The 13,645-nt window shown below is 44.1% G+C and overlaps 1 protein-coding gene across 1 annotated transcript in view; it reads right to left on the bottom strand.

Annotated features, from left to right (window-relative positions):
• The window catches only part of LOC144596895 (putative phospholipid-transporting ATPase IM), a 161,046-nt gene that overhangs the window by 22,912 nt on the left and 124,489 nt on the right, over nucleotides 1-13,645 (bottom strand). The window contains exon 20 of the mRNA XM_078406142.1: nucleotides 6,698-6,836. Within this exon, the coding sequence (XP_078262268.1) occupies nucleotides 6,698-6,836 (139 nt within the window). The remainder of the gene's footprint in view (nucleotides 1-6,697; nucleotides 6,837-13,645) is intronic.

Here is a 13,645-nt window from a genome sequence, read left to right as displayed (position 1 = left end):
AATAATTTATTTGTTTCCTGTCTGCAAAAAAAAAATCACATAATACACTATATTTTGCCTTAAAGCCGAGACTCTTTGAACAGCTTTAGTAATTGCAGTTTTGTAAAGGTTTTTTTTAACATCTCAGAATATACTTGGAGAGACGTAAATTATTTTCTCTGGAACACCAGAGCTTGAGGGGGAGATCTGATAGAAGTATGCATAATGACGAGAGTCATAGATAGACAGACAGAACCCTTTTCCCCTGGAAGCATCAAATACCAGAGGACATAGCTTTAAAGTGAGAGGGGCAAAGTTTTAAGAAGATGTGATGGACGTTTTTTTAGAAAAAGTGTAGTGAGTGCTTGGAACATGTGGCTGGGAGTGGTGCTGCAGCGGCAGACACCTTCCGGATGTGAAGCTGTGAAGCCGAGGTTGGACCCTTGTGGGCCGGAGTCTCGCGGGTCGTGGGGCCACACGCATCGGAGCATCATGGGCCGGAGCCCGGAGTCGGAGGTGGAGCCGACAAAGCCTGCGGCCAATTGTGCCTGGGTTGGCAGAGCACGCTGCTGGGTCGGCGCCACAGACGTGTCCGGAGAATAATCGTGCTGATCGACAGACAAGGACAGGAGGATGAGGGGTTATCTTATAGAGGTGTATAAAATCATGAGAGGAATAGATCGGGTGGATGCACGGAGTTTCTTGCCCAGAGTAGGTGTATCGAAAACCAGAGAACAAAGGTTTAAGGTTAAGGGGAAAAGATTTAATAGGAATCTGAGGGTTAACTTTTCACACATAGGGTGGTGGGTATATGGAACAAGCTGCAAGAGGAGGTAGTTGAGGCTGGGACTATCCCAACATTTCAGAAACAGGTACATGGTTAGGATAGGTTTGGAGGGATATGGACCAAACGCGGGCAGGTGTGATTAGTGAAGCAGGGACATGTTGGCCGGTGTGGGCATGTTGGGCCGAAGGGCCTGTTTCCACACTGTAACACTCTATGACTCTGAAAGGTAGGGGTTTTTATCCTTCCTAATATAGACTGGGATTGTCACAGTGTCAAGAAGTTAGGCAAGGTGGAATTTGTCAAGTGTTCAGGAATGTTTCCCCAGGCAAGATGTAAAGGGTCCTATGCGGGAGAGGGAAAAGCTTGATCTACTCTTTCGAAATTAAGAAGGGTAAGTGACTGAAGTATGAGTGGGGTATCCTTTTGGGACCAGCGACCACTGTTCTATTAGTTTTAAATTAGTATGGATAAGGACAGGGAAGGCCCACATTAAAATTCTGAAAGGGAGCAAACCAACTTGGTATTTGCCAGGAACTTGCAAAAGTTAATTGGAGTAGGTTGTTTGCGGGCAAAGAGATGTTCAGAATTCCTGAATGTCCAGAACATTTTTCTTGCATCTAGCTTGTCCAGTCCTTTTATAGACAAATAAAATTGTAAAAGGACTGGACAAGCTCGATGCAGGAAAAATGTTCCCAATGTTAGGGGGAGTCCAGGACCAGGGGCCACAGTCTTAGAATAAAGGGGAGGCCATTTTAAACTGCGAGAAGGAACTTTTTCACCCACAGAGTTGTGAATTTGTGGAATTCCACAAATTCCACTGCCACAGAAGGCAGTGGAGGCCAAATCACTTGATGAATGAGAGAGAGTTAGATCAAGCTCTGGGGGTTAGTGGAATCAAGGGATATGGGGAGAAGTTGGGCACAGGTTACTGATTGTGGATGATCAGCCATGATCACAATGAATGGCGGTGCTGGCTCGAAGGGCCGAATGGCCTCCTCCTGCACCTATTTTCTATGTTTCTAAAATGCAATGGTGAGTGTTCAGGGCACGAAGGGCATAAACTGAAGGGCAAGTCAGTTGGGAGTAAGAAAGCCTTGATGACAAAAGACATTGAAACTCTGGTCACGAACAAGGGAGAGGCATGGGATATGAATGGGCAGCTGGAATCAAGTGTTTTGGGAACTGAGGAGCATACATAAGGAGGAATTCAGGATGGCCACAAGGGGACAGGAGATAGCATTGACAGATAATATTAAGGAAAATCCAGAGATTTTAGAAGTACATTAAATGAACTTGGGTAACTAGAGAGAGACTAGCCCCCCATCAGAAACCAAAGTGTCAGATCTGTGTGGTGCCACAGGAGATGGGAAAGATTCTCAATGAGTATTTTTCATCTGTTTTTACAGTGGAGAAAAATACGAGGATTGAGGAACTTAGGACAGTTACTGAAGATATCCTGAGGATAGTCGCATTATGGTCCAGATGCTGCTGGACATCCTAAGGTGTGTGAAGGGAGCAAAATCTCCTGGGACTGATCATTTGTATCTGCAGACCCTGGAGAAGAAATTCCAGGAGCCCTGGCTAGGATATGTGAATCATCATTAGACATGGTTGAGGTGCCAGTGGACTGCAGGGTGGGTGGCTAATATCGTGACTCCATTTAAGAAGGGCTGCAAGGAAACGCGTGGGAACTATAGACAAATGAGCCTAATAATATATTCCTTTATTCGTCCCACACCGGGGAAATTTACAGTGTTACAGCAGCAAAGTGGATAGCAAGAGCGCAAGAGATCATTCATTATAAATAAAAGATACATAAATTGTCATCAGTTTTCTGTGTGTTCTTAGCTGTTATTGTTGACTCGTCTGCTGGGAGCAGTGCTGGTTGTGCAGTCTCACAGCAGCGGGAAGGAATAATAATAATAATAATGTATTTTATTTATATAGCGCTTTTCATATACTCAAAGACGCTTTACAGAGATTTAGAGAACATAGGGAAATTAATAAATAGATAAATAAGTAAATAAATAAATGAACAGAGAAAGGAGACAGAAGGTGAGGTGACCTTCAGTGGTTGAAGGCAGTACTGAACAGGTGAGACTTCAGCGATGTTTTGAATGTGGTGAGTGTGGAGGAGTCTCTAACGTTTTGGGGTAGTGAGTTCCATAGGGTGGGAGCAGCGATGGAGAAAGCCCTGTCCCCCCAGGATCTGAGTTTGGTCCGGATGTGGGGGGATAGGAGATTGGCAGCAGCAGAGCGGAGGGTGCAGGTGGGAGTGTGCCTGTGGAGGAGGTCGGTCAGGTAGGATGGGGCCAGGTTATGGAGGGCTTTGTAGGTTATGAGGAGGATTTTGTACTGGATTCTCTGGGGGATGGGGAGCCAGTGGAGTTTATAAAGGACGGGGGTGATATGGTCACGGATCGGGGTGTGGGTGAGTAGACGGGCAGCGGAGTTTTGAATGTATTGAAGTTTATTGATGATTTTTGAGGGTGCACCAGAGGAGGCTGTTGCAGTAGTCCAGACGGGAGGTGATGAAGGCGTGGATGAGGGTTTCTGCAGCTGTGGAGGAGAGGGATGGACGGAGACGGGCAATGTTTTTGAGGTGGAAGAAGGCTGTCTTTGTGATGTGTTTGATGTGTTTGTCGAAGGAGAGGGAGGTTCTCCTATATCTCCCCTTCACGCACTTGTGGTGAAGGAGTCTGTCACTGAAGGAGATACTCAGTGCAGTGACAGTGTCCTGCATGGGGTGGGAGTCATTGTCCAGCAGCGATGTTAGCTTTGCCATCATCCTCCTCTCTCCCACTACCTGCACTGAGTCGAGGGGGCAACCCAGGACAGAGCTGGCCTTCCTGACCAGCTTGTCGAGTCTCTTCCCTTCCGCCGCTGAAATGCTGCTGCTGCAGCAGACCACTCCATAGAAAATGGCCAATGCAACCACCGTGTTGCAGAAGGTCCTTAGGAGTGCCCCCTGCACTCCAAAGGACCTGAGTCTCCTTAGCAGATAAAGTCTGCTCTGGCCCTTTTTGTATAGCGCATCGGTATTTTCAGTCCAGTCCATTTTATTGCTGAGGTAGACACCCAGGTACTTGTAAGAATCCATCCTCTCGATGTCCATTCCCCGGATGTTCACCGGTGTCGGGGGGACCTGGCTGCGCCTGTGGAAATCTACCACCATCTCCCTGGTTTTCCCTGCATTGATCCGGAGGCAGTTCCACTGGCACCAGTCCACAAACTCCTTGATCAGTTCTCTGTACGCCCTGTCCTTGTCGCCCGTGATGAGGCCGACGATGGCAGATTTGTCAGAGAACTTCTGTAGATAGGAGTCTGCAAAGCTATGCCTGAAGTCCGCAGTGCACAGGGTGAACAAGAATGGAGCTAGCACTGTTCCCTGCGGAACCCCAGTGCTGCAGACCACCCTGTCCAAGGCCTAACATCTGTCGCAGGCAAGTTACTGGAGTGTATTCTGAACGATAAGATATATGTGCATTTGGATAGAGAGATATTTATAGGTGGGAATTGTGCCTTACAAATCTGATTTAATTTTTTTAAGAAGTAACCAGAAAGGGTGATGAGGCCAAAGGCGTAGAAAACTGGGTTCATGGAAGCAAGCCGAGGGTGATGGCAGAGGTTTTTCTCACTGGAGTTTTTGACCAGTGGTGTGCCTTAGGGATCAGTACTGGGCCCACTGCTGTTTCTGGTTTGTATCAACAATCTGCCCAAATAAGGTACAGTGACCACTGACTTGTGGCACTAACGACCACGACGATGAAATGCTTTGAGAGGTTGGTAATAGCGCATATAAACTCCTACCTCAGCAAGAACCTGGACCCACTACAATATGCCTACTGCCACAACAGGTCAAAGAAGGATGTGATCTTGCTGGCTCTCCCCTCTGCACTGGACCACTTAGACAATAATAACACATATGTCAGGCTATTGTTCATAGACTACAGCTCGACATTCAACATCATCATCCCCTCCAAACGTGTTACCAAGCTCAGGGAACATAGTCTCTATGCATCCCTGTGCAACTGATCCTTGACTTCCTCATTAACAGAGGCACTGTGGCATAACGATAGAGCTGATGTCCAAGAGAGCCAGAGTCCTCGGTTCGACCATGACTATGGGTGTGGTCTATGCAGGGTTTGTATATTCTCCCTGTGACCGCATGGGTTTTCTCAGGGTGCTACGATCACCCGTACACTAATTCTATCCTAAACACTAGGATATACGGGCATTTAGACGGACAAGGGCTGATTAGGGATAGTCAGCATGGCTTTTGTATGTGGGAGGTCATGTCTCAAAAATCTGATTGAGTTTTTTGAAGACATGACCAAAAAGGTCCATGAGGGCAGAGCTGTAGATGTTCCATACTGTATATGGACTTCAATAAAGCATTCGACAAGGTTCGTCATGGTAGGATGCTCTGGAAAGTTAGATTGCATGGTATCCAAGTAGAGATAGTTGAATGGATAAAAAATTGCTTTCATGGAAGGAAGAAGAGCGTGATGGTGGAATGTTGCTTCTCGGACTGAAGGCCTGTGACTAGTGGTGTGCCTCAGGGTTCGGTGCTGGGTCCATGAATGTTTGTGATCTATATCAATGATTTGGATGAGAACATACATGGCAAGATTAGCAAGTTCGCAAATGATACAAAAGTAGGTGTTTTGCAGATAGCGAAGATGGATGTGGAAAATTGCAGCAGGATCTTGATCGATTGGCTAGGTGGGCTGAGGAACGGTTGATGGAATTTAATACAATTAAATGTGAGGTGTTGCATTTTGGGAAGCCTAACATGGGCAGGACCTACACAGTGAATGGCAGGGCTCTGGGGAGTGTTATAGAGCAGAGGGATCTAGGAATGCAGGTGCATAGCTTCCTGAACATGGTTGCAGGTAAATTAGTTGTTCAAAAAGGCTATTGGCACATTGGCCTTCATCAGCCAGAGTATTGAGTATAGAAGTTGGGAGATCATGTTGCAGTTGTACAAGACGTTGGTGAGGCCACATTTTGCGTATTGTGTTCAGTTCTGGGCACCGTGTTATAGGAAAGATGTTGTCAAGCTGGAAAGGATACAGAGAGGATTTACGAGGATGTTGCCAGGACTAGAGGGTCTGGGACTCTATTCCTTGGAGCACAGGAGGATGAAGGGTGATCTTATAGAGATGTATAAGATCATGAGAGGAATCGATCGGGAAGATGCACAGAGTCTCTTGCCCAGAGTTGGTGAATCGAGGACCAGAGGACATGGGTTTAACGTGAAGGGGAAAAGATTTAATAGGAATCTGAGGGATAACTTTTTCACACAAAGGGTGGTGGATGTGTGGAACAAGCTGCCAGAGGACGTAGTTGAGGCAGGAACTATCCCAACATTTAAGAAGCAGTTAGACAGGTACATGGATAGGACAGGTTTGGAGGGATATGGACCAAATGCTGGCAAATAGGATTAGTGTAGCTGGGACATGTTGGGCCGAAGAGCACGTTTCCACACTGTATCACTATATGACTCTATTAGATTGATTTTAACTTTCTATAAGATTCAATATTTGATGAGCCCAATATTGGATGAAAAAAAATTGTTGCAAGTAAAAACCTGCGTAAGTGTCAAAATACTTTTGAAGTGCTCCTCCATTCTGCATCATTTTGTTCCTAAACATCAGCTTATTCCGTCCTTTTTTGAATATGCTTAACAGCAAATGGATAATCTTTCATGAACCAGCCCCCTTGTATAGTATTGTGAAGAACAAATGAGGGGTTAAGACAGGAGATGGCAACTCCAGGTAGATTTTAGCCCCCCCGTCCTTCTCCACTATATGTCAAATTTCCAGCTAAACTATTAACATTGGTAAATCTGTCAAACTTTCTCAACAATAGATTCAAATCTTGCTTTGAAGAAATAAAATTTAAAAATATTAGTTTGATGCTTCTTACCAGTGTGACACCATTGATCACCAGCCCATAATCTGCATCAGCAATTTCCTCGGGTAGGAAATCAGGTTTTTTTGGCTGTTGGAGTTTGATTAAATCAAGTTCTGTTTGTTGTTCTCCTTTCATTGTCACACACGCTTTTCTGTGGAGATATTATTACACATCAAATATTTTACTTGCAGAAGAAAAATTATGTAAACAAAGTAATTTTTATCATTTAATCAAGGAGCACAACAATGGGCCTTGATCTAACTATGTCCATGTCTGCTTTCAAGCACCTATTGATACCGCATTTTCAACTTCAAATGCAATCTTCGATGCCATTGTGCTTCAATTGTTTATCTAAATACTTCTCAAATAATGTGAGAGTCTCTGGATTCACAAGAATCGAGATGGATTCTTAGAACAGCTTGTACTGGAGCCTACCAGGGAGAAGGCAATTCTGGATTTAGTGTTGTGTAATGATCCTGATCTGATAAGGGGACTAGAGGTAAAAGAGCCATTAGGAGGCAGGGATCACAACATGATAAGTTTTACTCTGCAAATTGAAAGGCAGAAGGGAAAATCGGAAGTGTCGGTATTACAGTATAGCAAAGGGGATTACAGAGGCATGAGGCAGGAGCTGGCCAAAATTGATTGGAAGGAGGCCCTAGCAGGGAAGACGGTAGAACAGCAATGGCAGGTATTCCTGGGAATAATGCAGAGGTTGCAGGATCAATTTATTCCAAAGAGGTGGAAAGACTCTAAGGGGAGTAAGAGACACCTGTGGCTGACGAGGGAAGTCAGGGACAGCATAAAAATTAAGGAGAGGAAGTATAACATAGCAAAGGAGAGTGGGAAGACAGAGGATTGGGACTCTTTTAAAGAGCAACAAAAGTTAACTAAAAAGGCAATACGGGGAGAAAAGATGAGGTACGAGGGTAAACTAGCCAATAATATAAAGGAGGATAGCAAAAGTTTTTTTAGGTACGTGAAGAGGAAAAAAATAGTCAAGGCAAATGTGGGTCCCTTGAAGACAGAAGCAGGGGAATTTATTATGGGGAACAAAGAAATGGCAGACGAGTTAAACCGTTACTTTGGATCTGTCTTCACTGAGGAAGATACACACAATCTCCCAAATGTTCTAGGGGCCGGAGAACCTAGGGTGATGGAGGAACTGAAGGAAATCCACATTAGGCAGGAAGTGGTTTTGGGTAGACTGATGGGACTGAAGGCTGATAAATCCCCAGGGCCTGATGGTCTGCATCCCAGAGTACTTAAGGAGGTGGCTCTAGAAATAGTGGAAGCATTGGAGATCATTTTTCAATGTTCTATGGATTCAGGATCAGTTCCTGTGGATTGGAGGATAGCAAATGTTATCCCACTTTTTAAGAAAGGAGGGAGAGAGAAAACGGGTAATTATAGACCAGTTAGTCTGACATCAGTGGTGGGGAAGATGCTGGAGTCAATTATAAAAGACGAAATTGCTGAGCATTTGGATAGCAGTAACGGGATCATTCCGAGTCAGCATGGATTTACGAAGGGGAAATCATGCTTGACAAATCTACTGGAATTTTTTGAGGATGTAACTAGGAAAATTGACAAGGGAGAGTCAGTGGATGTGGTGTACCTCGACTTTCAGAAAGCCTTCGACAAGGTCCCACATAGGAGATTAGTGGGCAAAATTAGGGCACATGGTATTGGGGGTAGGGTACTGACATGGATAGAAAATTGGTTGACAGACAGAAAGCAAAGAGTGGGGATAAATGGATCCCTTTCGGAATGGCAGGCAGTGACCAGTGGTGCTGGTTCGGTGCTGGGACCCCAGCTATTTACGATATACATTAATGACTTAGACGAAGGGATTAAAAGTACCATTAGCAAATTTGCAGATGATACTAAGTTGGGGGTAGTGTGAATTGTGAGGAAGATGCAATAAGGCTGCAGGGTGACTTGGACAGGTTGTGTGAGTGGGCGGATACATGGCAGATGCAGTTTAATGTAGATAAGTGTGAGGTTATTCACTTTGGAAGCAAGAATAGAAAGGCAGATTATTATCTGAATGGTGTCAAGTTAGGAGGAGGGGGAGTTCAACGAGATCTGGGTGTCCTAGTGCATCAGTCAATGAAAGGAAGCATGCAGGTACAGCAGGCAGTGAAGAAAGCCAATGGAATGTTGGCCTTCGTAACAAGAGGAGTTGAGTATAGGAGCAAAGAGGTCCTTCTACAGTTGTACCGGGCCCTGGGGAGACCGCACCTGGAGTACTGTGTGCAGTTTTGGTCTCCAAATTTGAGGAAGGATATTCTTGCTATGGAGGGCGTGCAGCGTAGGTTCACTAGGTTAATTCCCGGAATGGCGGGACTGTCGTATGTTGAAAGGCTGGAGCGATTGGGCTTGTATACACTGGAATTTAGAAGGATGAGGGGGGATCTTATTGAAACATATAAGATAATTAGGGGATTGGACACATTAGAGGCAGATAACATGTTCCCAATGTTGGGGGAGTCTAGAACAAGGGGCCACAGTTTAAGAATAAGGGGTAGGCCATTTAGAACGGAGATGAGGAAGAACTTTTTCAGTCAGAGGGTGGTGAAGGTGTGGAATTCTCTGCCTCAGAAGGCAGTGGAGGCCAGTTCGTTGGATGCTTTCAAGAGAGAGCTGGATAGAGCTCTTAAGGATAGCGGAGTTAGGGGTTATGGGGAGAAGGCAGGAACGGGGTACTGATTGAGAGTGATCAGCCATGATCGCATTGAATGGCGGTGCTGGCACGAAGGGCTGAATGGCCTACCCCTGCACCTATTGTCTATTGTCTATTGTCTATTGTTCACCACCCCATCAGATAGTGTATTCCAGATTTCAACACCCTTTTTGGAGAAGGCTTCATAAATATCCCTGTTCTTAATTATGGCAGAGCCCAGAACATCAGTATGCCACGTTATATCAGAAACATTTAAAGGCATCAGATACAACAAAAACTATGGACCTTGACAAAATTCCGGCCATAATACTGAAGACGTACTCCAGACCTTGCTGTGTCCTGGCCCAAGCTGTTCCAGTACAACTACAACACTGGCATCTGCCCAACAATGTAAAAAATTGCTCAGTTATGTGCTGCTACAAGAAGCAACACAAACCCAACACACCCCATTACGGCCCCGTCATTCTACTTTCAATCATCGGCAAAGTGGTCTATTGTCTATCGTGCTATCAAGTAGCATTTGCTTAGCATCAATCTACTCACAGAAGCTCAGTTTGGGTTCTGTCAAAGTCACTCAGCTACTGACCTCTTTGCAGCCTTGGTCCACATATAGACAATGAAGCTGAACGCTTGAAGCAAAGTGAGTGAACCTGGTCTTGACATCAAGGCAGCTTTTGATCGGGTATGGGATTAAGGAGACCTAGCTAAACTGGAGTCAATGGGAATCAGGGAAAAACCCTCTGCTGGTATAAATCATCCCAACCACAAAAGTGGTAAGAGGCCATTCATCCCCGCCACAGTACATGATCAGGCATGTGAGCAAGGTAAAAAAAAAGAAGAAAAGAGCGAGCGCTTGCGCAAGGCGAAAAGCGGGGGTCAAAAAACTGAGATTTTTAAAAAAAAATTACGCACAAAATTACCAGTTTCAAGCCTCTTTTAGTGCATTTCAAAGTAAAAACGGACATTACAAAATAATGTGAATGTCACTGTATACTAATAACATTTAAGTAAATTTGCACATTAGTTGATAATCTGCCCAAAAAGGTGGTAATTGGCTTTTCTGCTGTGTTTTATATTTTAACCCCGTCTTAATTAATTTAGTTATATAATCTTGCACTTAAATTTAATATTTACTCATTACAGTTCCACCACTGATTTTGTGGCATTCTTGGTTCCAGAGCTTTGCTGGTTTATCCAGCTTGCTAAGGAAGTCGGCTATGGGGATAGATATTCTGGCTCTAGCTGGGCTGGAGTTCCAGAGCCCCGGCCGCAGGTTGCAAATTCAACTCACCGATCGGCCGTGGAAGTCCCGATGAGGTTGAGATTGGCTGCCTTGCCCAACCTAGGTGCCACATTTTCAGGGAGACCTCCAGGGCGCGGGGGATTTCTCACGGAACCCCTAGCGACCTCTAGCGGAACCCTAGTGTTCATTACAAGTCTATACATCGTTTATTTCCTTTTTTTCCTGATCTGATTTCTCCGTTGGTAAACGTAGTTTTGGCAAAGTGAAAAACACGGAAATCATGCAAAAAGCGCGGAAAATTGATTTTTAAAACGCGGAAATCCCCTGAAATGCGGAAAATTCACATGCCTGCATGATAGACGTCACGTAACATTCGAGTCACACAAATGCCATGCAATGACGTTATCCAACATGAGAAAATGCAGCTATCACCACTTGATATTTAATGGCATTACCATCATGGAATGTCCCATTATCAATATCATGACTATCATAAAATGCTGGAGTAACTCAGCGGATCAGGCAGCATCTCTGGAGAGAAGGAATGGGTGACGTTTCGGTTCGAGACCCTTCTTCAGACTGATGTCGGGAGGGGGGAGGGGGGGGGGGGGGGCTGGCGGTGGCCATTGACCAGAAAATGAACTAGAGTAGTCAGAAGCCAAAGTGGCTACAGAGGCTAGGAATCCTATGGTAAGTAAGTCAATTCCAAACTCTCCAAAGCGTGTCCACCATCTACAAGGCTCCACTCAGACATGTGATAGAATACATTCCACTTGCCTGGATGAGTGTAGCTTCAACAACACTTAAGAAGGTTGACTCCATGCAGGTCATTGCAGCCTATTTGAAAGGAACTCTATCCACAATCATTCACTAGCTCTACCACCAATGCACAGTGGCAACACTTTGTCCCATCCTGAAGATGCACTGCAGCAACTCACCAAGACTCCTTAAAGAGCATCCTCCAAACTCACAATCTCTACCAGCTAGAGGGGCAAGGGCTGCAAAAAGCTGGGAACATCACCACCTGGAAGTTGCCCTCCAGGCTGCACACCATCTGAATTGGAAAATGCTTCATAATCACGGGGTCAAAATCCTGGAACTCCCCTATTCTAAGAATATTATGGGTCATTAGTGGACCAGGGGCATACAGTATTTTTTCACTATACCTCTGTACACGCGACAATAAACTAAACTCAACAGTGTGTAAGAAGAAAATGCAGATGCTGGTTTACACCGAAGATAGACACAAAATGCTGGAGTAACTCAGCGGGCCAGGCAGCATCTCTGGAGAAAAGAAATAGGTGATGTTTTGGGTCGAGACCCTTCATCAGACCTACTGTTGTTTCATTATCATGTGTGACCTCTGTTGGTCCAGAAAAACGGATAATCCAGAAGGCTCTGGAACTGAGGGTGCCGGAAAATCAGTGTTGAACCTGTAATTGTAAACTGGAGATAGGTTAGAGCCTCGGTTAAGTAGTGTATGATTAACTGTACTTTTGAGTGTGTGTGTGAATGAAGCTGTGTTTGCACTAGGATTTGACTTGTATCCCTTTGTTTTGCCTCAAAAGTACGAAGCATCTGTGATTTCTAAGTACTTTGACCAATATCTCTTTTATTGATCAAAGTACTTGGAAATAACAGGAGCACATGGCTAAAGAAGGCAAGTATGTCATAAGGCTTCTCAGCCACTTTTTTTTCCATGCCTTCAAGATCATCATACATCAAGGTTTCTCTGTTCTGCAAAACTACATTGAAAAGTAACTAACTATAAAGCAGCAAGCAATTGGGAAACAAATGCTATGTTGGCCTTCGATTATAATGCAAAAATGTCTTACTGCAATATTTAAGGCTTGATGGTACTGCAGTTGTATTCAGTTTTGGTTTCCTACCTAAATAAAGGATAATTGGCACAAAGTGAATACAACAAAGATTCACTAGAAAAGCACTCTTGATGATATGTTTGCCATAGGAAGAGAAATTGGATAGACAAGGCCTGCTATTATCTTGAATTTAGAAGAATAACCTGTAATCTGATTAAAATTTATAAAATTTACAACTCAAAAATCAACTGACATACACTATTGTATGAAGCAGGTCTGTAAAATCACTCTATATGTCTAAAGAACCATGAAAATTGACAGTTATAAAAAGCCAATGGGTCACTCTTACACTCGATACTTTAATTATATTTGACCTGCAACTTGGAATTGCCACATGAACTCCCTGCCTGTCCGCACTCACTTGTAACAGAGAGCTATCAGCTGGGAACAGAGCTTCAGCATTTTAAACTGATGTTCAGGAACATTTACCAAAAAATGATTCAAATTGAAACAAATAAAAAAGTAAACGTACTTAAAAATATTTAGACATTACTAAAAACATTGATCTAAGATCAAATAATTTAGAGAAACCTTACCTATCGCTGTGCAGAGCTACAATCCCCCCCCCCCCCCCCATTAAAATGATGGGATTTCTAAATCTATCGTGACTCCTGGAATGGGATTGGAAAGGTGATGCTCAGCATAATACTGGGAGATCCCAGCATGCCTGAACCTTTACCCAGAATGGAAATATTTAATACTGGATGGCATATCCTTAAGGGGGGGCTAAATTTAAAGGAGATGTGCAGGGTAACTTTTTTACAGAAGGCGATGAATGATTGGAATTCTCTGTCAAGGAGAGTGCTGGAGGCAGATACGATAGTGACATTTAACAGACCTTTGGATGGGCACATAAATATGTAGGGATGTGGAATATGGATCATGTGTAGGCAAAGAATATTACAGTGCCCTCCAAATAATGTTTGGGACAAAGACCCATCATTTATTTATTTGCCTCTGCACTCCACAATTTGAAATTTGTAACAGAAAAACAATCACATGTGGTCAAATTGCACATTGTCAGATTTTAAAGGCCATTTTTTTACATTTTGGTTTCACCATATAGAAATTACCAGTGTTTATACATAGTCCCCCATTCCAGGCCTCCATATTGTTTGGGACACATGGCTTCACAGGCGGTTGTAATTGCT

Source organism: Rhinoraja longicauda, chromosome 1 (assembly GCF_053455715.1).
Source record: "Rhinoraja longicauda isolate Sanriku21f chromosome 1, sRhiLon1.1, whole genome shotgun sequence".
In the NCBI taxonomy this organism is placed as follows: Eukaryota; Metazoa; Chordata; class Chondrichthyes; order Rajiformes; family Arhynchobatidae; genus Rhinoraja; species Rhinoraja longicauda.
The sequence above is the reverse complement of the archived record's forward strand: the minus strand, read 5'-3'. Positions and strand labels throughout refer to the sequence as shown.